The sequence below is a fragment of the Leucoraja erinacea genome, chromosome 10, assembly GCF_028641065.1.
Source record: "Leucoraja erinacea ecotype New England chromosome 10, Leri_hhj_1, whole genome shotgun sequence".
Lineage (NCBI taxonomy): Eukaryota > Metazoa > Chordata > Chondrichthyes > Rajiformes > Rajidae > Leucoraja > Leucoraja erinaceus.
The window spans coordinates 13,401,776-13,426,077 of record NC_073386.1 but is presented as its reverse complement, the minus strand read 5'-3'; the positions used below and the strand labels follow the sequence as shown (position 1 = coordinate 13,426,077).

The 24,302-nt window shown below is 43.6% G+C and overlaps 2 protein-coding genes across 7 annotated transcripts in view; one reads left to right on the top strand and one right to left on the bottom strand.

Moving 5' to 3' along the window:
* szt2 (SZT2 subunit of KICSTOR complex) overlaps positions 1 to 16,497 on the bottom strand; it is a 174,926-nt gene extending 158,429 nt beyond the window's left edge. Inside the window, 5 exon segments of the mRNA XM_055641515.1 lie at positions 2,688 to 2,819; positions 5,721 to 5,891; positions 6,752 to 6,925; positions 13,592 to 13,717; positions 16,343 to 16,497. Coding sequence (XP_055497490.1) covers positions 2,688 to 2,819; positions 5,721 to 5,891; positions 6,752 to 6,925; positions 13,592 to 13,717; positions 16,343 to 16,369 — 630 coding nt within the window. The 5' untranslated portion in view covers positions 16,370 to 16,497.
* med8 (mediator complex subunit 8) overlaps positions 1 to 24,302 on the top strand; it is a 39,636-nt gene that overhangs the window by 7,415 nt on the left and 7,919 nt on the right. For 2 of the 6 annotated variants that reach the window (XM_055641509.1, XM_055641508.1), the window contains exons 1-3: positions 16,814 to 16,930; positions 21,499 to 21,620; positions 22,348 to 22,492. In XM_055641509.1, the coding sequence (XP_055497484.1) occupies positions 16,829 to 16,930; positions 21,499 to 21,620; positions 22,348 to 22,492 (369 nt within the window). In that variant the 5' untranslated portion in view covers positions 16,814 to 16,828. Of the gene's footprint in view, positions 1 to 16,539; positions 16,573 to 16,813; positions 16,931 to 21,498; positions 21,621 to 22,347; positions 22,493 to 24,302 lie in introns of those variants that run through there. The other 4 variants (XM_055641512.1, XM_055641511.1, XM_055641510.1 and 1 more) reach the window with 4 other exon arrangements.

The window sequence follows — 24,302 nt, the reverse complement described above, 5'->3', positions numbered from 1 at the left end:
GTGGTAAATTAAAGTGATTGGACATGATTTGGAAAGGCGTACACCTGTCTACATAAGGTCCCACAGTTGACAGTGCATGAAAGAGCAAAAACTAAGCCATGAAGACGAAGGAATTGTCCATAGACCTCAGAGACAGGATTGTGTCGAGACACAAATCTGGGGAAGGGTATAAAACAATTTCTGCAGCATTGCAGGTCCCAAAGAGCACAATGGCCTCCATCATTCTTAAATGGAAGAACATTGGAACCGCCAGGACTCTTCATAGAGCTGGCTGGCCGCCCAGCCAAACTGAGTAATCGGGGGAGAAGGGCCTTGGGCAAGGAGGTGACCAAGAACCCGATGGTCACTCTGACAGAGCTCGAGTTCCTCTGTGGAGATGGGAGAACCTTCCAGATGGACAACTATATCTGCAGCACTCCACCAATCAAGCCTTTATGGTAGAGTGGCAAGACGAAAACCACTCCTCAGTAAAAGGCACATGACAGCCTGCTTGGAGTTTGCTGAAAAGCATCTAAAGGATTCTCAGATGATGAGAAACAAAATTCTCTGGCCTGATGAAACCAAGATTTAACTCTTTGGCCTTTATGCCAAGCGTCACGTCTGGAGGGAACCGGGCACTGCTCATCACCTGGCCAATACCATACCTACGGTGATGCATGGTGGTGGCAGCATCATGCTGTGGGGATGTTTTTCAGCGGCAGGAACTGGGAGACAAGTCAGGATCGAGGGAAAGATGAACAGAGCAAAGTATAGAGAGATTCTTGATGAAAACCTGCTCCAAAGAGTTCTGGACCTCAGACTGGGGCAGAGGTTCACCTTCCAACAGGACAACAACCCTAAGCACACAGCCAAGACAATGCAGGGGTGGCTTTGTGACAAGTCTGTGAATGACCTTGAGTGGCCCAACCAGAGCTCGGACTTGAACCCGATCGAACATCTCTAATGGGACCTGAAAATAGCTGTGCATCGACGCTCCTCATCCAACCTGACAGAGCTTGAGAGGATCTGCAGAAAAGAATGGGAAAGATTACCCAAATACATGTGTGCCTAGCTTATAGCGTCATATCCAAGATGATTTGAGGCTTTAATCATTGCCAAAGGTGCCTCAACAAAGTACTGAGTAAAGGGTCTGAATACTTATGTAAATGTGATATTTTCAGTTATTTATTTTTAATTACTTTGCAAAATTTTCTAAACTTTTTGCTTTTTTAATATGGGGTAATGTGTGTAGATTGATGATTTAAAAAAAAAAAAAAAGAAGAATTTAATCCATTTTAGAATAAAGCTGTAACGTAACAAAATGTGGAAAAGGTGAAGGGGTCTGAATACTTTCTGAATGCACTGTAAATGAAGCAAAATGAAGGTTAAACGATTTGAAAACACTTTTTTTAATATGCAACCTTGTAGAGAAATCCTAATCAATTTCCTTCCTGTGAATCCATCCCTCACAGGTCATCTGACATTAGTACAGTTGTGGTGGTGGTGTCGTTAAACTGCTGGAATAATTGGCACACCTGGATTCAGAGATAAGAGATCAAATCAAACCACACCAACTGTGGAATTTAAATTGGGTTGTTAATCTGGGATATGGAAAAAAGGCAATTTGTCCAATTATCACAAAAACTGATAAATTGGCCAAATAAACCAAAATCTGATCATCAATGTCCTTGAAGAGAAACAATCTACTGTCTTTACCTGGTCTGGTCAAAATATGACTGGTTCACTGCTAACTGGTTTGGCAAACCACTCAGGTGTACCGTTAGCACCAGACTCAAACTGAGAAAGGATGAAAGTGGAAGGAACACCTAGGATGGAGCAAGGCACTAAATTCAAACGTGGCAAAGTCACACTTAGCCAAATAAATGTTTAAGAAGGAACTGTAGATGCTGGATAATCGAAGGTAGACAAAAATGCTGGAGAAACTCAGCAGGTGAGGCAGCATCTATGGATCGAAGGAAATAGGCAACGTTTCAGGCCGAAGTCTGAAGAAGGGTTTTGACCCGAAACGTTGCCTATTTCCTTTGCTCCATAGATGCTACCTCACCCGCTGGTTTCTCCAGCAATTTTGTCTACCTCAGCCAAATAGACCTTGCAGCATCCAATTTGCAATATCTGGAGACCAGTGACTCAATTGAGAAAGCTATCAAGCACAGACCTAAAGTCACAACATTCACATGTTATAGACAGTTGGGTAGCACAATGGCATAGATCCTAGAGCCACTGCTTCAGTGGTTGCAGCATTGTGACCACAACACTATCTGCTGCACCACTGTGCTGTCCTATTAAGCACAGAATATCAGATCTCCAATGTACTCGATGGTTTCACTTTCTGCTTATAATACAAGGTGCAAAAAGTACTTCAAGGAATGTCCTCGTTAACAATGGGAAGGAAGAAATAAATAAGTAAATTCCTTGTTTTATCAAATCAGAACTATTACTTCTTGATTTGGAATGCTTCCCCGCCTTGCACCTAAGATTCAGTTTACCACCTTATTTTGTGCACTTGGTTCAAACGTAACACACACATTAGAAAGGTATTAAGTACTCCGTTATAAAAGTCACTTTGTTACACACTAAAATACAAATTTCATGTCTTACTCTAGCCTCTCAAGACTCAATTAGCACAGAAACCACCAGACCATGCTATGCAATTAAAGTTTTCATTCCTGTGCTTCTGAGATACAGACCTGCACTTTGGGTTTATAATGTTGTTGAAGAACTTCAGCTACATTGTTTTCAAATGCACGCAATTGTTGATAGATATTCTGGTGGTAAGTTTCTAAATTGGCTTGATCCAACAGACAGCCTTGAACCAAAACCTATAGTGAATAGACATTGACAAGTTCAGTTGTAAGAATATTTGCTAATGACATACAACCCGGCACAAACAGCAGTGATGTGATAGACTAGTGTAAAAAAAAGTAATCAGTTAGTTTGGCCAGAATGGTCTTATTTAAATTAACTTGTCTTATGCCAATAAAAGGCGAGGAGCAATCCGTACTGGATTTGAAATCCTTCAAATGCTGAAAATTTTAAAAACACAAAATGCTGGAAATATTTAGCAGGTCAAGCAGAACCTGTGGACATCAACATTTCAGGTTAAACATTCCATTGGAACTGGGAAAAGCTAGAACTTTTTATGTGGCAGATTCAGAGGGAAAGGAGCAGAAAGAACAAAGCGAGGATCTGTGACGGGGCTATGGACCATCTAAGATTGAATGACACAAATAGCAGAGATGATAGCTGAGAGAGTTTATCTCTCGGGAGAAGCAATATACAGAGCCCAAATTGAACCTGAAATTGCCAAGAGACAAATAATGCCAAGTCTTACATACAAGAGAAATTGAAGTAGCCAATTGACTGAAACTGGTGAAGTGACCATCACAAGCTTGGATAATCGTTTGTCATCTTCCAACTAGGCACATTGCGGTCTTCATCAATAAATGCAACTAATTTCAGATTAAAAACCCATTGTGTTTTGTGTCTCAGATTTCCAACATAACATTTCTGGTAACTTCAGATTTCATCACCTCTTCCAGATACCTTTTGTAATTCATTAGCTTATACTATCTTGCCCCAACTATTGTCTCATTGAACTGGGAGTGTTCGATTTGGGTTTAGAACCATATAACCATATAACAATTACAGCACGGAAACAGGCCATCTCGACCCTTCTAGTCCGTGCCGAACACATATTCTCCCCTAGTCCCATATACCTGCGCTCAGACCATAACCCTCCATTCTTTTCCCGTCCATATAACTATCCAATTTATTTTTAAATGATAATAACGAACCTGCCTCCACCACCTTCAGTGGAAGCTCATTCCACACAGCTACCACTCTCTGAGTAAAGAAGTTCCCCCTCATGTTACCCCTAAACTTCAGTCTCTTAATTCTCAAGTCATGTCCCCTTGTTTGAATCTTCCCTACTCTCAGTGGGAAAAGCTTATCCACGTCAACTCTGTCTATCCCTCTCATCATTTTAAAGACCTATATCATGTCCCCCCTTAACCTTCTGCGCTCCAAAGAATAAAGCCCTAACTTGTTCAACCTTTCTCTGTAACTTAGTTGCTGAAACCCAGGCAACATTCTAGTAAATCTCCTCTGTACTCTCTCTATTTTGTTGACATCCTTCCTATAATTAGGCGACCAAAATTGTACACCATACTCCAGAATTGGCCTCACCAATGCCTTGTACAATTTTGATATTACATCCCAACTTCTATACTCAGTCAAAGAATTGTATGTCTTCTTCCAACTAGGCACATTACACATTCAACGAGACAATAGTTTAAATACATTATTTGCGTGTTTTGAATTCCTATCCTCAACCAGTATTGGAATCCTACTTCATTTTCTTTTCCACTATTTTTGATTTGGGACTGTAATTTGTTTAGTTCCATTTGTATCTTGAAGAGGATTGATACTAACAAGGGAATTTGGAATCAGAAATTTCATCATGACCACCTGGACTGGATTTTTAATTGCTCCAAATGCAAGTGGTGAAAGATGCGCTCTTCTGTATCATTGGAAAGGACTTGCATCTAAAATAAAGCAGAATGGTATCCATACCTCGATTGTCCTATTTACTGCCATTGCTTCAACTAATTACTTCTTATCGAGTCCACACACAAGATTAGAAGTTATTCAGCCAGAGCTGAACACACTTCTCGGCATCTGCGTACAATGGTGTCTGTCTTGCGCTTCTTGTGCGTGGTGGTGGAAAGATTACTGGAAACAGGGCCGTGATGTGAACGCCCTTTCCTAACTTTAGTGAAATGCTAGGTTTGTTACAAGAGGAGAGCACAAGCAGACTGGGTTTTTTTTTTTTACCCGAGAGGGCTGTGGAGGCTGTCACTGGCCATATTCATAGAGATCGATAGATTTTTAGATCTTAAGAGAGCCAGGGGACACAAGATCTGAGCATGAAAATGGTGCTGAGGAGAAAGATCAGCCATGCTCATTTTGAATAGCAAAGTGGGCACAGGGGGTGAATAGTCTACTACTGCCTCCATTTCCTTTGTTCTCTTGAGAGAAGATAAAGATTAATCAACATATAAAAGGTAGATAAAGCACATGCATTCGGCATTTACATGGGTATTCCAGCTAAAGAAATATGTAGCCAAAGTGGATGAATTGTGTGCAGAAATTACTTCTGATTTTATCCTATAAATATATAGAAAAAGAATACGGAGTTATGCATGAACATACAAAAAGAAAATAATAGAAACGCTTCGTAGTTTAGGCAACTAAAACACTTATTGACTATGACTCTATTCAGCGGCTTAGACAGCATCTGGTAATGCTGTTGAGAGGGAAACAGAATTATGTTTCATGCTAACAACCCTTCTGAAGAAATGCTAACTCTATTTCTCGCTATGCAGATGCATGTTAAACAAAAAGTCCCATCTATTTAAATCATTGTGTTTCCATATCAGATTTCAAATGTGTTTTTTTACTTGTGTAGATAGGACACGTTACTCGGTGTGGGCAAGTAGGGCCAGATAGCCTGTTTCCACGCTGAATTACTCTAAAAATAATTTATCATTTATCTTTTCCAGAGGCTGCAATAATTTTGAACGTATGTCCAAAAACTTTTCTTCCTTTCATCTTTAATATCATAATTTTAATTCACTAACACAATGTTGGTAAGTTATATACAAATAGGCAGTCTCAGGCAAGGCAAAGGGATATTCAAAATTAACAAAAAAGGTACTCACCTGATGAGTTTGAAGTCCTATGATGGAAGAATAAGCAAGGATTGTAATGAAGATCTCAGGCTGAAACACTATGTCTGTACCTGGGATCTTAAATGGTCGCAACAATTCCACCAAACATTTAGAGAGTGCGTGAAATACTTCATCAAAGATCAGCTCACCAGTGGAATCATCCTGGAGAAACAAACAAAAAAGTTTCACTTAATGTGAGAAGTAAATATGTTGGAAAAGAGAAAACCCTCAATAACTAGTTTCAAATGTGTATTTGAATTGAATTTAATAAATTTTATTAGCCAAGTATGTATACATACAAGGAATTTGCCTTGGTGCTTTGCTCACAAGGATAACCACACAATATACAGTAGATAATTAAAAATAAAACAATATAATTTAAACATGTGAAGAATAAAATAAAATACTGTGTATTGTGCATAATACAACAGCAGGCATAGTCAAAAAGTAAGTAATCACAGATCTATGAAGAACCTTTCACCTTCCATATATCCCTAGGCCAAACATTATAGCAATACCTCAAAAGCAAGTCATTGGGAGAATTTTTCCTTAACTTTTTCAGTACTTCAATTGATTACTTTTAAAGTATTGCAACCAGTTTTTAAATTTCCACCCCTATTTTTGTATCCATCCAGAATCTTGCCCCAACCCATTTCTGTAACCTCCTCCAGACATACAACCCCTTAACATCTGCACGTCTTCGAGTTTGTTTTTTTGTGACCACCCTTGCTGTATCTGCAGCTGTGCTCTGGAAATGTAAAAAAAGTCTCCAGATGCTGGACATCAGAATGAAATGCTGGAAATACTCAGTAAGTCAGGCTCCAAATAATTATTAAGAACCACTGTTACATTACCCTGATTCTTAATTATGATGTGAACTTTTGTTTTCTCCTAAGAATGAGCAGAAAACGTTTGTAACAAGCGTACATCTTATGCCATCAACTTAAATGATAATTAAGTGCACAATGTTTATCAGATGCAAAGTTATCCAGTGTTCTCCTTCCAATAAGACAATTACTTACCACAATCCCCGTGGATGGACTGAGATCCAGTTCAATAACAAACCTATATCGCTGAGCAAGAAAGGTAATATGGGTTGAGGGTACTAATTGGTAAGTGTGAGCAGTAACAGGGTCACCCTGCTGCCAGCCCTTTGGTAGGACACTGAAAACATCCAGTTCATTCTTGGAGTTGAGCTATAAAAAAAGACAAAATGTCAAATTATTACATTGTTGTAAGAAAATATATGTGCCATTCATTTTAAAAATACATACAATTCCACATTTTACTCATAACGAAAGCTCTGGTGTAAAACTGGCATTTATCTAATAAAGAAAGTAGGAAAACTGCAACGACTGAAGACTCTTCCATTGCCTCCCTAGAACACGTGGTAATGTTTGTGTTAACTACAATTTATCAAAAAAAGCTGAACGGGAATTCATGTTGTGAAATTTGCCATGGTGAAATTCCAATATGAGAGAGGATCCCATTGAAACTTATAAAATAATGAAAGGCCTAGATAGAGTGAATGTGCAGAAGATGTTTCCAGTGCTGGTGGAAGCCTAGCACCAGAGGGTACACTCAGAATAAATGGACATACCTTTAGAATGTTGAGGAGGAATTTCTTTAACCAGAGGGTGTAATTTATTGCCTCAGATGGCTGTGGAGGCCAAGTCCTTGGGTATTTTTAAAGCAGAGATTGATAGGTTCTTGATTAGTAAGGGCATCAAATGTTACAGTTAGAAGACAGAAGAATGGGTGTAATGAGTCGACTCGAACACACATCAAGATACAACACATATTTATTAAATCTACATACAGCAAGGATCTGCAGCCATCACCTCTCCGAGCTGCTATTCATTCTAACTAGCGCAAGCAAGCTCTTGATTATATGAAGTACGTAGTAGGCAGAGTTACTACTAACAAACACTATAATTGGCTAGTGTGTAATAGCCAATCTACATCCATCCGTGTAGAAACAAAAGAAGCACCGGTGGCTAAGCAATATAGGAGGGATGTTAATAATACATTTGCAGAATTACACAAAATCGCCATATCTAACGGGTGGCCTGCAAACCCTTCCGATTACTGCTTCAGAAGTAGTGGTTTGAAGTAAGTCGACTTCAAACCAGCCGGAGTAAGAGTCTACAAAGACTAGATAGTGTTTCCCATGCCATTCGAAGATGTCAATGGCTAACGTGGACCACGGGAGAAGGGGTTCTGGATGCAGCAGTAGAGGCTGCTTTTGTTGATGTGGCGTCAGACTTTTGCAGATGGCGCAAACTTCGTTTTTTTCTCGTATGTATTTGGTCATTCCGGGCCAGTAAAACATGCTATGCGCCCATTGGAGGGTTGCCTCCACGCCAGGGTGGCCCCTGTGGATGTCGTCAAAGTATTTGTCCCAGAGGGCTGCTGGGACCACTGCCTTGTGGCCCTTGTCAATAATTCCGTACTGTAATACGTGTTCATCGTGAACCAGGAAGTATGGGCGTATCTCGAGCAGGGTGCTGTGTTGCTTATTCCGCCAGCCGCGCCGGATGACAGCAGAAAGCAATTGTAAGGTCTCATCAGCAGCCGTGTGTTCTGCTAGGCTGCTCAGACAGTCAGTTGGCACAAACAAAACCTTCATTACTGTCGGCTCCCCTGCACGTATCCAGTCCGACAACGGCTGACAGTTCACCAGCCAAGCTTTTAAAAACTTTGCACAACGATGGGACTTTCAATACTGAGAATTGGTCCTGTTCGGAGAGTTGTTGTTCATTGGTTTTACGCGGGGCTCTAGATAGCGTGTCTGCTATGAGCATGTCTTTGCCTTTCTTGTAGACAATGCTGAAATCAAATCGCTGTAGTTGCATCATCATTTGCTGTAGTCGTGCTGGGGCAGCGTGGATGGGTTTGTTCAGAATGGTGACCAGCGGCTGGTGGTCAGTCTCGATAGTCACAGACTTTCCAAAGATAAAGTCCTTGAATTTAGTTCAGGCGAAAACTACTGCGAGCAGTTCCTTTTCAATCTGGGCGTAACGCTGTTCAGTGTCAGTCAGCTTACGGGGTGCATACGAAACGGGCTTGAAATCGCCATCGGTAGTGGTCTGTAGCCACGCTGCACCCAGGTGAGCGTTACTGGTAATTCCAAAGCAAAGTAGGCGAGAGTAGGTGCGCTAGCCAGCTGCAATTTGAGAGTCAAAAGCCGCGTCCTTGTGTGTCAGTTCCCTGCAGGGGGGGCAGATATGTCGCTGAGGTTGTGAATAAATGTACCAAGGTAGTTGAACATTCCGAGGAACCTTTGTAAGCTCACAACGTCAGTAGGAACAGACATTTTGTTGATAGCTGTAGTTTTCGACGGGTCTGGTTTGAGACCATCACTTGTGAACACATGTCCGACGAAAGTAACCTCTGGAACTCGAAACCTGCACTTCAGGGGATTGAGTTTAAGATGAATATCTTTGGCACGGTCAAGTATTTTCTTCAGATTGGCGTCATGTTCAGCCAGATCGTGTCCGTAGACGAGAATATAATCAACAATGATAGCGCGTGGGTTTTCTGCAAACAATTGTTCCATAGTGCATTGGAAAACTTCGCTGGCGGAGTTGATGCCAAAGGGCATTCTCAGATATTTGTATCGGCCAAAGGGGGTGCCGAACGTGGTGAGTTTGGACAAATCTGGGTCCAGTGGAATCTGCCAAAACGTGCTTTTGGCATCCAGAACTGAGAATACTGCTGCGTTGCCTATTTGGGCAGCAACTTCTTCTATCGTTCGCATTGGGTAATGCGGGCGTTTGATGGCAGTGTTAAGATCTCTGGGGTTTATGCAGATACGGATCTCCTCCTTGGTTTTCTTTGTTGCAACGACCAGGGTGGAAACCCAGTCAGACGGGTCAGTAACATCAGCAATAACACCCATGGAGACCATGCGCTTGAGTTCAGTGTGTATTCGGTCGCGCATGGCATACGGAACATGATGTGGCGCTCTGACCACAGGAGTAACTTTGGGATCAACAGCACTGTGGTATTTGCCAAGCTCATCGTTAAACAGTTCTTTATATTGAGAGAGTAGCTGTTGTAAAGGCAGAAATTGCAGGTTTTCCCCATAGGCAGCACAGAATTGACGACAAACTGCAGACCCAGCACGGGGGTTGCGAGGGGAGAGGTCTGTAAGATTAACACTATGCTGCGAACGTTGACTGAAGGGCGCAGAGTCAATATGGGGAGACGTTATCTCAGAAATACGACCGGCATGTTCTGCTTGTTCTAAGGTTAAATCAGTGTTGCAAAGGAGCTCACCTCGTGGCTTGCTGTCAAGCATTGCTCTCACCTGCTTATCCTGGGTGAGTTAATGATGTAGTTCAATAATGTAGTTAGAGGGCAGGCCACACAGCTCTTTCTGATCAACCGCAAGGCACTCTGACCCGACCGTCATTTTCCAAAACAGCAGGAGCAAAAGTGAAGTTGTCAGCACGATTCATTCATCCCACCAAATTAAACAGGGGGGTAATTTTGATGAATGATGCGAGCCAAATGAGTGTAGTCACGCTCAAAAAGACACCAGCATTCAGCAATGTCAGAATCAAAGATCAGAGGACTTGGACGGCGACACGAGTTTGCCATGATTAAGATTAAAAAACACACAAAAAAAAGAAGAAAATAAAACCCGATAAACATTAGCGGAATGGGAAAGATTCACTCTCTGACATACAGCAATCTACATACAGCAAGGATCTGTAGTCATCACATCTCCGAGCTGCTATTCATTCTAACTAGTGTAAGCAAGCTCTTGATAATATGAAGAACATAGGAGGCAGAGTTACTACTAATAAACACTATAATTGGCTAGTATGAAATAGCCAATCTACAATGGGTGAAATAGATCAGCCACGATCAAATGGGTTTTTTAATGACATAATGGGTCGAATAGTTTAATTCTGCTCCTATGTCTTATGATTGTTTAATGCAAAAGTTTACAATATATAGTTAAACTCTGGCATCCACAGGACTTTGGCAGTCTCTGACTGGCAGATTTTCCAAGCTATTTTACTTCCAGCAAATACCCCAACATACATTTAAATGCTAACGCAAATTCTAAGGCCAATGAAGCACTGGGAGCCCTGCATGATGCCGTCAGTAAGTTCCAGACCAAATATCCTGACAGCTTTATTGTGGTGGCCGGGGATTTTAATCACACCAGCCTTAAGATTGTGCTCCCAAAATTCAAGCAATATGGGGATTTTGAGACCAGGGGAGAGAACATATTGGACTTGGTTTACACCAACACCCCAGAGGCTTACAAGGCAGCCCCACGCCCTAACCTGGGCCACTTTGACCACATTTCAGTGTTTTTAACACCAGCCTACAGACCACTGCAAAAACAAGTCAGAGCGGAGAGAAAACACACCAGGGTCTGGCCAGAGGGAGCAGCCTCAGCACTGCAGGATTGCTTCCTGCACACTGACTGGGATGTGTTCATAACAGCAGCATCCTATGATGATCTCATCAACATCGAGTACTATGCAGAAACTGTAACCAGCTATATTACTAAGTGCACCGAGGATGTCACTGTCATTAAAACCTTCACTGCACGTGGAAATGAAAAGCCATGGATGACAGCAGAGGTGTGCTCGCTGCTGAGGGCCCGTGATTCAAGATTCAAGATTCAATTTAATTGTCATTTGGACCCCTTGAGGTCCAAACGAAATGCCGTTTCTGCAGCCATACATTACAAACAAATAGACCCAAGACACAACATAATTTACATAAACATCCATCACATCGCTGTGATGGAAGGCCAAAAAAACTTATCTCTCCACTGCACTCTCCCCCCCCCCCCCCCCCCCCCCGATGTCAGTCAAAGTCAAAGCCCCCGGCTGGCGATGGCGATGGCGATTGTCCCGCGGCCATTAAAGCCACGCCGGGTGGTGCGAGGTCGCACACCGGGTCTTGGTGTTAGAGCCCCCGGCGTGCGCTCGCAGAGTCCCGCGGCCATTCCAAGCCGCGCGGGGCGGTGATGTCAGGCCCCGCTCCAGGAGCTCTTCAACCCCGCAACTCGGGCGGGAGAAGTCGCCGTTGCAGGAGCCCTGAAAAGCGGTCTCCCTCCAGGGACCCGCGGGCTCCCGGTGCCGCCGTCCGCCAGACCCGCAGTTGCAGCCTCCGAATCTCCGGAGGTCGGGCCGCAGCAGCAGCAGCGCTCCACCATCGCTCCACCAGCTCCTGACTCGGCCAGCTCCGCGACGGTGAGGTGAGTCGTCGGCACCAGAGTCCCCGGTCTTCTCCTGTTGGAGGCCGCTCCTCGTTGCAGCCCCAACGACAATGGAGACCCGACAGAAAAGGTCGGGTCTCCCGTGCAGGGAGAGATTTAAAAGTTTGCCCCCTCCCTCCCACCCCACCCCCACCCCCCCCACACACACACACCCCGACAAAAAATAACAAAAACTACATAGACAAAAAATAATAAAAACGCGGACGGGCTGCAGAGGCCGCTGCTGACGAGAGTCGCGCCGCTTACCTGCAGCCTACAGAGCCGGTAACACAGCCGCACTTCGATCTACCAGGGCTGCACTGGAAGAAGGAATCAAGGCAGCGAAACGTGCCTATGCAAAGAAAATCCAGGGACACGGGAGACACCAGGAGGATGTGGAAGGGAATCCAAACACTGACGGGGTACAAGGCAAGGCAACTGACACCGACACTTCTCTTCCAGATAAACTGAACAATTTATTTGCACGTTTTGATGCAGCAAACACCACACCAAAGGGGAGAGCCAGCCCCTGCTTACAAACTGACCAGCCAGTCCTGATCATAATGGACACACGGAGAACCCTGTCTAAGGACAACCCGTGGTTAGACCCCCTCCAGTTTGCCTATCGCCTCAATCGTTCCACAGAAGATGCCATCTCTACCACGCTGCACACAGTACTCACTCATCTGAAAAACAAAAACACCTACGCCAGAATCCTGTACATTGACTTCAGCTCAGCCTTTAACACCATCATCCCACAGAGACTTGTGGAGAAACTAACCCTGCTGGGCCTCAACACCACCCTGTGTCACTGGATCTTGGACTTTCTGACAGAGAGACCGCAGTCAGTCCATGTTGGCAAGAACACCTCGGGCTCGATCACGTTGAGCACCGGCTCCCCTCAAGGATGTGTGCTCAGCCAGCTGTTGTTCACACTGCTCACACATGACTGTGCTGCCAGATTCAGGGACAATAAGATCATAACATTTGCAGATGACACAACAGTGGTGGGACTCATCAGCGGAGATGAAACACCTACGCCAGAATCCTGTACATTGACTATTTTAGAATATAGTATTTTAATAATGTTTCAGATTTAACGTGTTGTTTTATATGGTTTAGTTAATTGTTTATTACATTACTTTACTGGACTTTATCTTGTACTAAGCGCGAGTCGCGTTATCCCCTTTGTATCTGTACACTGTGGAAGACTAGATTGTAATCATGTGTTGTCTTTTCGCTCACTGGCTAAGCAGGCAACAAAAGCTTTTCAATGTACTTCGGTACACGTGACAATAAACTAAACTCATAACATTAGAAGTTGACTGATCATGAATTTAAATCAGAAGAGGGGGTTATATTGATGGAAAAGAATTGTTGATTTTTTAATTAACATGTGTATCAGCATCTTTTTGAGTACAAAAATAGCACTGGTTTCCACTGATTCTACTTTTAGGTTTAGTGAGTATGTGATACTGAGCATGCATATCGAGCTCATTTCAGTTCCTCATACAGCTGATCTTCAGGGTGCATGCCCAGATTGCTAGAGGCAGGCAAGAATAATGTCTGGTTTCATGTTTTTTTTAACAAATCCCAGCTTCCCCCCACATGCAGGCCCAGTCCTTTCACTCACGAGCTCTGACTGCGACATTGGGCGAATGTTTTGATTGAGCTTGCTGAGAAACCAAGCTAATCTCACGTTGCGGGATATCCGATATTCCTTCTTCATAAGCAGGAAAACCTGTCCTGCTTCTTCCACCTAGGAAAAATATAATACACATAAATATCCGACAACACAAGAAAATCACATTGTCCCACTAAAACATTGGACCAGAAAGGGCCATTAAATCCCACTTTTGCCATCATTCATTGTTTATTTGTTATCCAGCTTCACTCAATATTCTTGCATATAAAAGGAATTGTCAATTAACAATCGATCTAGAATCAAGTGATACTTGCAGCAGATCATTCTGATTTTCAACTATCCCATTACCCACAGACCTTTTTTAGAGGTCCACTCTTCACTGACTAGCAATCACCCCATACACTAGCACTAGCACCTCGTACCCTAGCACACCAGTTTACAATTTACAATTTTTACCGAAACTAACTAACCTGTACGTCTTTGGGGTGTGGGAGGAAACCGGAGTACCCAGAGAAAACCCACACACTCTGTGACACCCACACACAGGGAGAACGGACAAACTCACACAGACAGCACCCGTAGTCAGGATTGAACCCAGGTCTCTGGCACTGTAAGACAGCTATACAGTGGAGAAACAGGCCTATCAGCCAACATGTCCTATCGACATTAGTCCCACCTGCCTGCATTTGGCCCATATCCCTCGAAACCTGTCCTCTCCATGTACCTGTTTAAATGTTTCTTAAGCTTTGCGATAGTACCTGCCCCAACTACCTCCTCCAGCAGCTTGCTCTATGCGCCCACCACCATACATGCTGACCAGCAGAACATGCAAACTCCGGTGACAGCACCATAAATCGTGATCACAAAAAGTTAGCGTTAGAGACAGCATTCTTCTAGCTGCATCATTGTGCCAACCTCGCAGCAGATTTTTACTTCAAAATGGGCAGCATGGTGGTGCAGCAGTAGAGTTGCTGCCTTACAGCACCAGAGACCCGGGTTTGATACTGACTACGGGTACTGTCTGTACGGAGTTTGTACATTTTCCCTGTGACCTGCGTGGGTTTTATTCCGGTTTCCTCCCAGACTCCAAAGACATACAGTTTTGCAGGCTAATTGGCTTGGTATAATTGTAAATTGTCCCTATTGTGTGCAGTGTTAGTGTGCACGGATCGCTGGTTGGCACAGACTCGGTGGGCCGAAGGGTCTGTTTCCGAGCTGTATCTCTAAACTGACCTATATTTTGTGTTAGCAGAATGTAGCCTTCTTAATACCTACATGCTAGACATCATTATTGTTTACTTCTAAATGTGAAAGTCAATTGACCAATATTAGAGGGAATCAGTGAATTACATGTGTAAAGAATATAATGAAATCCCCACAAAAGAGAATAGATGAAGATCTAGAAAAATATATAACAATTAGTAGTCAGCAGAAGACTTTAAAGGGAAAATTTTACATTTCCAATAATGAATTTTGTAAAAGTAAATAGGGGTAATGCAAAATATATTATTGATCTCGATTTCCGAGAACTTCAATTAGGCAGCCAAAAATATGGTACTGAATAAACTCAGAATGTAAAGAACATAGGAATCATTCAGCCCCACCCACAATATAGGGATACACAGCCATCATGCCCCATATGCTAAAGGAATCCAGGAATCATGCCACCCCTAATGCCCAGGGAACAGAGGAACTGTAACTCATCTGCTCCCCACCAGAGAAAATGCCCCCCCCCTTCCACATCCAGGAAATACAAACTCTGCACACCATGATGTCACTTCCATCTTATGTACACAGGACACCTTACCCACACTGTACCGAACACACAGTCAACATCGCCCCCACAATGAGCACACCTGGACCATGCCTCTCACCTTGCCATCTGTGTACTGCCTCTGCACCCTTACCCTGGATGCTACCTCCTCCACACACCCACTCCAGTCACTGCCTCTTCATCCTTGCACATGACAGTTCCAGCCCTCCGTAGACTGTGCCTCGCTATCCTGTATGCACCATGCCCACCAAACCAATGCACAGCTTCCCCACCTCACTCAGTGCACATCATGACCACCACCTCACCCTACTCCGTGTTTCCTGTCCCTCCACCCGGAGTTTACCCTGGCCCTTCCACCCCATATACATTGTCCCTCCACCCTGTGCACCCCCTGTGAATACCCTGTGTCTCCCCCACCCACCCTGTGCGTATCATGTGTACACCCTCTGGCCCCTCCATCCTGTGCATATCATGTGTACACCCTATGGCCCCTCCATCCTTTGCTTACCATGTGAACACACTGTACCCACTCCACCCTGTGCACATCCATTCCCCATCCACCCCATCTATATGCATTGTGCCCCACCTCCCTGCGCCACCCATGTGTATACCGTGCCCCCTAAACCCTGTGCACACTGCCCTCTCCACCCTGAGTATACCATGTACACACCCTGTGCGTCTCCCACCTTGTGCCCACCATGTGTGCAGTGGTCCACCCCACCCTGTGCACACGCCATGTGTTAACCTGCACCTCGTCCAACCTGGCTATACACACCATGTGTACACCCTGTGCCACCTCCACCCTGCGCACTCCCGGCCGGCCCCCGCCCAGTGCAGCTGCCATCCGCGCCCTCACACACACACACACAGACATAGCGTAAGCCAATGTTTACACACCGCTGACAGCTCCCTCCCTCCCTCCCTCCCATTGCAGCGCCGGTGCCCCAGGCTCGGGCTTACTGTACCTCCGAGTCTCTCTCGCCGCCGGACATGCTCGGTGCCCGATCTCATGCCGGGACCTCCGCCCGCTGTCCCCGCTCCCGGTGCTGCTGTTGCCGCTGTTGCTGCCGCTGTCGCCTCCTCACGGCCCCGAGCCGCGGCCGCCTGACCTCTCACCCCCTCCTCCCCCCCTGGCTCTGCAGGCGGAAGCGGAAGCGGCGCTGTCTTCCGGCTGTGCGGAGCGGCGGCGATGCAGGTGAGATGAAAGATGCTCCGCTATATGATCTTTGGGAGCGATGGCGGCGGTCCCTGTCCCCTCCCTCCCTCCCTCGGCTGGTGCGGAACTGTGGACATTTTGTGGGGGTGGGGGGGGAAAATCACCCGTCTGCGGCGGTCGAGGACGTTGATGAGCTGAAGGGAGTCTGGCGGCGGCGGCAGCAACAACATCAACATCATTCCTTCATTCATTGCAGCGCCAACATCACCACAGTAACTCAGGCCAATAACTCACGATGCCAGCACATGTGGGTGAGAGCTCGGCTCGGACTTTGTCCCCGAGTGAGCGCCCAATGAGAGGCAGGAGAGTGAATCTCTGGAACTCTCTGCCACAGAGGGTAGTTGAGGCCAGTTCATTGGCTATATTTAAGAGGGAGTTAGATGTGGCCCTTGTGGCTAAGGGGATCAGGGGGTATGGAGAGAAGGCAGGTACGGGATACTGAGTTGGATGATCAGCCATGATCATATTGAATGGCGGTGCAGGCTCGAAGGGACGAATGGCCTACTCCTGCACCCATGTATCTATATAGGAGAGCATTAGAGGTTCAGGAAACGAAATCCCAACCCTGTCTTGAGAGCAGCAGAGTTTGACCGTCGAAGAAGTACTGAAGGTACTGTCGTGTTTGAAGGTAGACAAATCTCCAGGGCCTGATCAGATATATCCGAGGACATTGCGGGAAACTAGCGAGGAAATTGCTGGAGCCCTGGTTGAAATTTACGAGTCGTTCTTAAATACAGGAGAGGTGCCGGAAGACTGGAGAGTGGCAAATGTTGTGCCTCTTTTCAAGAAGGACTGCAGGGAAAATGTTGGGAACTATAGGCCGATGAGCTTAACATCTGTAGTTGGAAAATTACTGGAGAATATTCTGAGGGATAGGATATACAGGCGTTTGGATGGGCAAGGGCTGATTAGTGATCGTCAGCATGGATTTTTACGTGGGAGGTCGTGTCTCACACATCTGCTTGATTTTTTTTGAAGACGTGACCAAAAAGGTTGATGAGGGCAGAGCTGTAGATGTTGTTTACGTGGACTTCAGTAATGCGCTCAACAAGGTTCCGCATGGTAGTCTGCTCTCTTAGATCACATGGGATCCAAGGATAGATAGCTGAATGGATAGCAAATTAGCTCCATGGAAGGAAGCAGAGGGTGATGGTGGAAGGTAGCTTCTCAGACTGGAGTCCTGTGACTAGTGGTGTGCCTCAAGGTTCGGTGCTGGGCCTGTTACTGTTTGTCATCTACATCAATGATTTGGATGAGAACATACAGGGTAAGATTGGCAAGTTTGCTAATGTTACAAAAGTGAGTGGTTTTGCAGATAGTGAAGATGGTTGTGAAAGGTTGCAGCAGGATCTGGATCGATTGGCCAGTTGGGCTGAGAATACAGAGAAGTGTGAGGTGTTGAATTTTAGGATGTCCAACAAGGGCAGGACCTACACAGTAAATGGTAGGCCTCTGGGGATTGTTGTAAAGCAGAGGGATCTAGGAGTACATGTGCATGGTTCCTTGCAGTTCGAGTCGTAGGTAGATAAGGTGGTCAAAAAGGCTTTTGGTACATTGGCCTTCATCGGAGTATAGAAGTTGTGAGGTCATGTTGCAGTTGTATAAGATGTTGGTGAGACCGCATTTAGAATATTGTGTTCAGTTCTGGTCACCATGTTATAGGAATGATATTGTCAAGCTTGAAAGGCTTCAGAAAAGATTTATGAGGATGTTGCCAGGACTAGGAGTTGTGAGCTATAGGGAGAGGTTGAGTAGGCTGGGTCTCTATTCCTTGCTGGGTGGGAGGATGAGGGGTGATCTTATAGAGGTACACAAAATCATGAGAGGAATAGATCGGGTAGATGCACATAGTCTCTTGCCCAGAGTAGGGAAATCAAGGAACAAAAGGACATAGGTTTAAGCTGAAGGGGAAAAGATTAAATAGGAATCTGAGGGGTAACTTTTTCACACAAAGGATGGTGGGTATATGAAACAAGCTGCCAGAGGAGGTAGTTGAAGCTGGGACTATCTCAACTATTAGGAAACAGACAGGTACATGGATAGGACGGGTCTGGAGGAATATGGACCAAGTACAGACAGGTGGCACTAGTGTAACTGGGACATGTTGGCTGGTGTGGGAAAATTGGGTCGAAGGACCTGTTTACACACTGTATTACCATGACCTGGAGCACAGGATGATGTCGTCACTGATGGGGGAAAGGCCAGGACTGGAAGAGCATTGACATCTTGGGGGTGGGGGGAGATTATACAGCTATTGATTTTAACAAACAGATGAAGGAGAGGAATTTGAGAAGAGTAAAGAAAATCTGCTCTTCCAGAGATGTACATTTTTGTTTGCTCATAATATGTTTTGCTGGAGATCGGAGATGCCCAAACAGCAGGTAGAATTCATTAAATTTAATCTGCAAGGGAGACCTGCTGCACCCCATCACCATTGTTGATGATGGAGTGCAGCAAAAATTTGCAACGCTAAGGAGGTGAATTTGCCATGTGAGGAGAGTTCAAAAGACTCCAAGGAGATTTAATTGAAAATTGGAACATTTTTATAGGGTTTGGCTGGCTGGAACCCGACTGAGGTCTAAAACCAGGGTCTGGAATCTCAGATCAAGCGGTGACTAGTGGATTGAGATGAGGAGGAATTTCTTACGTCAGTGGGTGATAAACGTTTGCCATTTTCTACCACGAAGGCCAGGTAGACTCAGTCACTGAGTTCATTCAATACCAAAATCAGTAGATTTCTGAATATTGAGGGAGTCATGAGAGGAAGATGGTGGAAGAAAATGGTGTTTGAGATAGAAGACCAGTTGTGATTGCGAAGAGTGGCACAGTAGATTTGAAGGGGCCAGATGGCTATTCCTACTCCTGTCTTTGATGTTCCGGCTGCACGCTATATTGAAGAGACATGGACTCACCAAATGTCCCTTTCCCCAGTTCTGAGCAGACACATCATCCAAAGGAATTAATCTTTAACCTTTCATTAATGGGAGCAGGCTCCCACTACCTACAGAGAACTACAGGCCGGTGAGCCTGACGTCAATGGTGGGTAAGAAAATCGAGGGGGTTCCGAGAGGCACTATGCACCAGCATTTGGATAGCCAATAATTGATTAAGGATATACAGCTCTGCATAGGAAATCATGTCCCACAAATGGATTTGGGATTTTTTTTTAAAGATCGCCAAGGGGATTGTTGAGGGCAGGGCACTGGATGTTGCCTATATAGACCTTAGTATGGCCTTTGACAAAGTCCTGTATTGTCAGCTAGTCCAAAAAGTTGAGTACATGGTACCTAGTGTAAGCTAGCCACTGGCTTCCAAATAGGTTTAGTGGCAGGAGTTAGAAGGTGGAGGGTTGTTTTTTGATTGTAGGGCTATGACCAGTGGATTGAAACTGTCATCTTCATCGGTAGTAGCATCAGAATGTAACATTACACTCAACTGTCTTAGTACAAGGGCGGCAACAAAATGAGATTAATGACATGGTAATCTCTTAAATTGCAATATCAGAAGTATTGCAGAAGTTACATTTGTTTGGTATTTATTTTATTTAACCTTTATTTAACCAGGAGAAGTCTCATTGAGATTAAAAATCTCTTTAACAAGAGAGTCCTAGCCAAGACAGGCAGCAGCACGTTCCACAGTTACAGACAATAATTTAAAAACAACAGAGACCATATAAATAGAGTCACAGTCAGAATCTCATCAAACAAAGCATGTACAGACAGAAGAGCCCGCTTCAACATCATTAAGAAGGGATTTAAATGTGTTTATAGAAACCAGCTCCTTAAGTTTCAGTTCATTCTGCAGCTGGTTCCATGCGAAGGGAGCAGCATAACTAAATGCCCTTTTCCCCAGTTCAGTACGGACTTTAGGTACAGTTAGTAAGAACAAGTCCTCAGAGCGGAGCTGATAAGTTCCTGTGCTTTTTCGAATTACATACTTCTGCAGGTATGAAGGAAGAACATCGAGGATAGTCTTATAAATAAGGATATGCCAATGATGGGAGTCTGCGGGTGGACAGGGCAAACCATCCAACTTGAGCATACAAAGAGCAGTGGTGCGTGAAGGTTTTAAAATTAGTAACAAATCTCAGTGCTCCATGGTAGACCGTGTCCAAAGACTGTAGGCATTTTGAAGATGCATTCATATATAAAACATCACCATAGTCCAACACAGACATAAACGTTGCAGCAACGTCTTTTTTTGGCTTCAAAAGAAAAACAAGATTTGTTTCTAAAGTAAAAACCTAATTTTATCTTTGAATGCTACAGAGGGATAACAGTATCGCAGGTTGTATTAGACATGATTGGAGCTATTAATGGAAGTGAGAATGAAAAATAAACATCCTTACAAAATCTTTGACCGACATGGAAAACTATTTGATACCATTGTTATGTTGCTACATCTGGAAGCATTTGGCACTAATGAGTATAGTGGTACACAGCTCATTTTGAATATTTTCCTTTTTACCTTAAACCAACATCCTCTTGTTTCAGACACCCCGACCATGTGGGGAAAAGACTAACTATTTCATCTTCTCTATGCCCCTCGATATTTTATAAACTTTGGAGGGGGGGGGAAGAGTTGTAGAGGCGGCTACAATTGTGACATTTAAATACACTTGGAAAATAACGATAGGGAAGTGGGCCAGACGCAGGGAAGTGGGACTCGATCAGTTAGGCAACTTGGTCGTCATGGGCAGCAGAGCCTGTCTCCATGCTGTACAGCCCCACGATTGGATTCTGAATTCAAAGTTTAGAGACCGCTTGAATTACCAGGACTCCTGGATTTCATTATTTTTAAAATGCTGCCAAACTACCAAAAAAAGTTATTCTTGTTTCACCTCTGAAATTAAACTTCAGTCAAAATACAATATGCAATTGAAAATGCAATGTTCACTTTTCACAGCCACAAGAAGAAAAGCAGTTGGAGTCATCAGTGGACGCAATTATCAGTCGTGTGGCTGATCTGAAGAACTCTTTGGCAGCTTTCATCCTGAAATTAGAGAATGAATTTGACCGAATGAACTGGTATGATGCCCATTGAAAGCATGCTCCCTTCTCTCTCAATTGCAAATATTTTTTGACATACAAATTCCATCAATGTATGTTTGAAAATATCACCTTAAAATCCAGAAATCTGCAAACCAGCTTGAAGACCTCCAGAGTGGGTTTAAATATGCAAAACCGCATATTGGCATATTTATTATTGATCACCCAAGCAGGAGTCAGCATATCATGGATGTGGCTTTAATGGTTGTCCTTACTTCTCTTCATTTTTTTGCAAGGGGGGTCACAAAACCTTATTTTTTTTTCATTGAATTTTGAGAAGGGAAGGGTTCCTTGCCTGAATTCTGTTAGGAGTAACAAGTGATAGTCAGTAGGTATATAATTTATTTTGGAGCCATTGATGTAAGCAAGAGCCAAGTTGCAAAATGAAACATAAATGTACAGCAATTAGTTTTCAACTTAACATTGATTACTATTTGTAAGCATTAATATGTTTGAATATCTGCTACTTGCTTATATCAGTTGTTCCTTTTCTTACTATGTGTCCTCTGCCTATGGCACACTGCTTCCTGACAAGCTCAAGTCCAAAATATGCTTATTTCGATCCTTTCTCTCACTCCGATTAAGACTATACTAAAAAAAAGAGGCCTTGCCATGTTCTTTACAAATTGTGATGTACGTACATCTTATCAGCTGTAAAGTTTCCTGCAGCTGCCTGAGCCTTACCCATATTGCAACTGTTCTACAGGCCCTCAGTCTTGGACAACTTTGCCCTGGTATCTGGGCAGCTGAACACCTTGAACAAGCTCCTACGGAATGATAAAACACCGATTCTAAGAAATCAGGTCATCATCCCATTGCTGCTCTCTCCTGACCGTGATGATGAATTAATGGTATGTCGTGAATCCAACTATCACATTATTTCAGTAATGCTTGGATTTCTCAAACCCAGGTCTCCTTGTGCAATAAGATATCTTTAGAAAGAGTAAGCATGGTGACTATTTGCAATGAGGTGAGCATTGCAGAGCCAGTTGAATTCCCTCTGTATTCTACATTTACTAGCAGAATTCTTCAATACTTAACAATTAATTTACAGGGGCAGTTATATTATGTTTCAAAAAAGGAGTATCGTGGAAAACGATATGACAGTGAAAGCAAGTAAATGACCAAGAAAGTAGGATGGGTTGATGATGCCTTAATAACAAGAGTAAAAAAAAAAGTTATTTGTCTTCATAACTTTGACATTCATCCAGTTCGAGCAGGAAAGGAAAGACGTGACACAAAGCAACATACTGAGTCTTGCATATAAAAACAGATAATTGAAGAAATAAGCACAGCATGTCATGCAAGATTTATGCAAAAAAGACAATTAATCTTTCAACTCAATGAACTATCGTCAAACACTGAGCTGAAAATGTAACACTGTCTCGCTTCACAAGTGCTGCTTAACCTGCTGAGTATTTTGGGAGCAATTTTAATCCTGATAAGTATCTCAGTAAGGCATGATGTTACAAAATGCTTTTTTAAAACCTTAGATAGACACAAAATGCTGGAGTATCTCTGTGGGACACGCAGTATCTCGAGAGAAGGAATAGATGATGTTTTGGGTCGAGACCCTTCTTCAGACTGAAAGTCACGGGAAAGGGAAACTAAAGATTGATGATGGTGATTAAGTTAGATTTGGCTCTTAGAGCTAAAAGAATCAAGCGATATGAGGAAAAAACAGGAACGGGGTACTGATTTTAGATGATCAGTCGTGTTCATATTGAATGGCGGTGCTGGCTCGAATGGCCTACTCCTGCACCTATTTTTCTATATTTCTCTGTAGACAGATATAGAACAAATGAATGAAAGATATGCAAAAAAGTAACAGATAAAGGACACAGGCCATTGTTAGCTGTTTGCGAGGTGAGAATGAAAAGTTGCCGTGACTTGGGTGGGGGAAGGATGGAGAGAGAGGGATTACTTGAAGTTGGAGAAATCATTATTTTACGCCTATCTTCGGTTTAAACCCGCATCTGCAGTTTCTTCCTGCACATAATAAAAACCTTTGAGTTCTGTGGGAGGGGGGCGGAGGAGGGGATGCTGGTTGGTAGCAGTCCAACACAAGGAAATTGAGACTGATTTTGTTGTTCACTCTGTATGCAGGCTGTGTAAAATTATTTTGGGTAATAATATTTTACCTAATTCCACAAATGGCTGCATTGAAATTTATGACTTTACCGTTTAATCTCACAAATTCATACAGCCCAGCTATGAATTAATTCTGTTCACAGTGAAGCACTTTCTATAAATTATCAAAAGGTTCGCATTATATTTTCAGTCTTGAAAGGTGAAAAATATCAAGTGCTGAGCCAATTCCATATAGCAAAATTAATTATTTAGTTACAATTAAGTGATTTATTAATCTAAACAAATATTTTAGGAAAGAGATTGTATCTAGAATAGCTATTTAGAATTCACCTTTATTGCTCCCAATGCAAAGTATTTTGGAACATATTCAGTACTCGAGTAGCACCCTAGAAATTTGAGCAGCCATTATATTTTCTCTGTTGTGGGGATACCTGATAGAAATATATATAATTAATAGACCCATAGGTCGAGTAGGCAGCCAGAACCTAGATCCCAGGATGGAAATATTACATTCTAGAGAGCATAGCTTTAAGGTGGGAGAGGCAAAGTTTAGCGGATATGCGTGAGCAA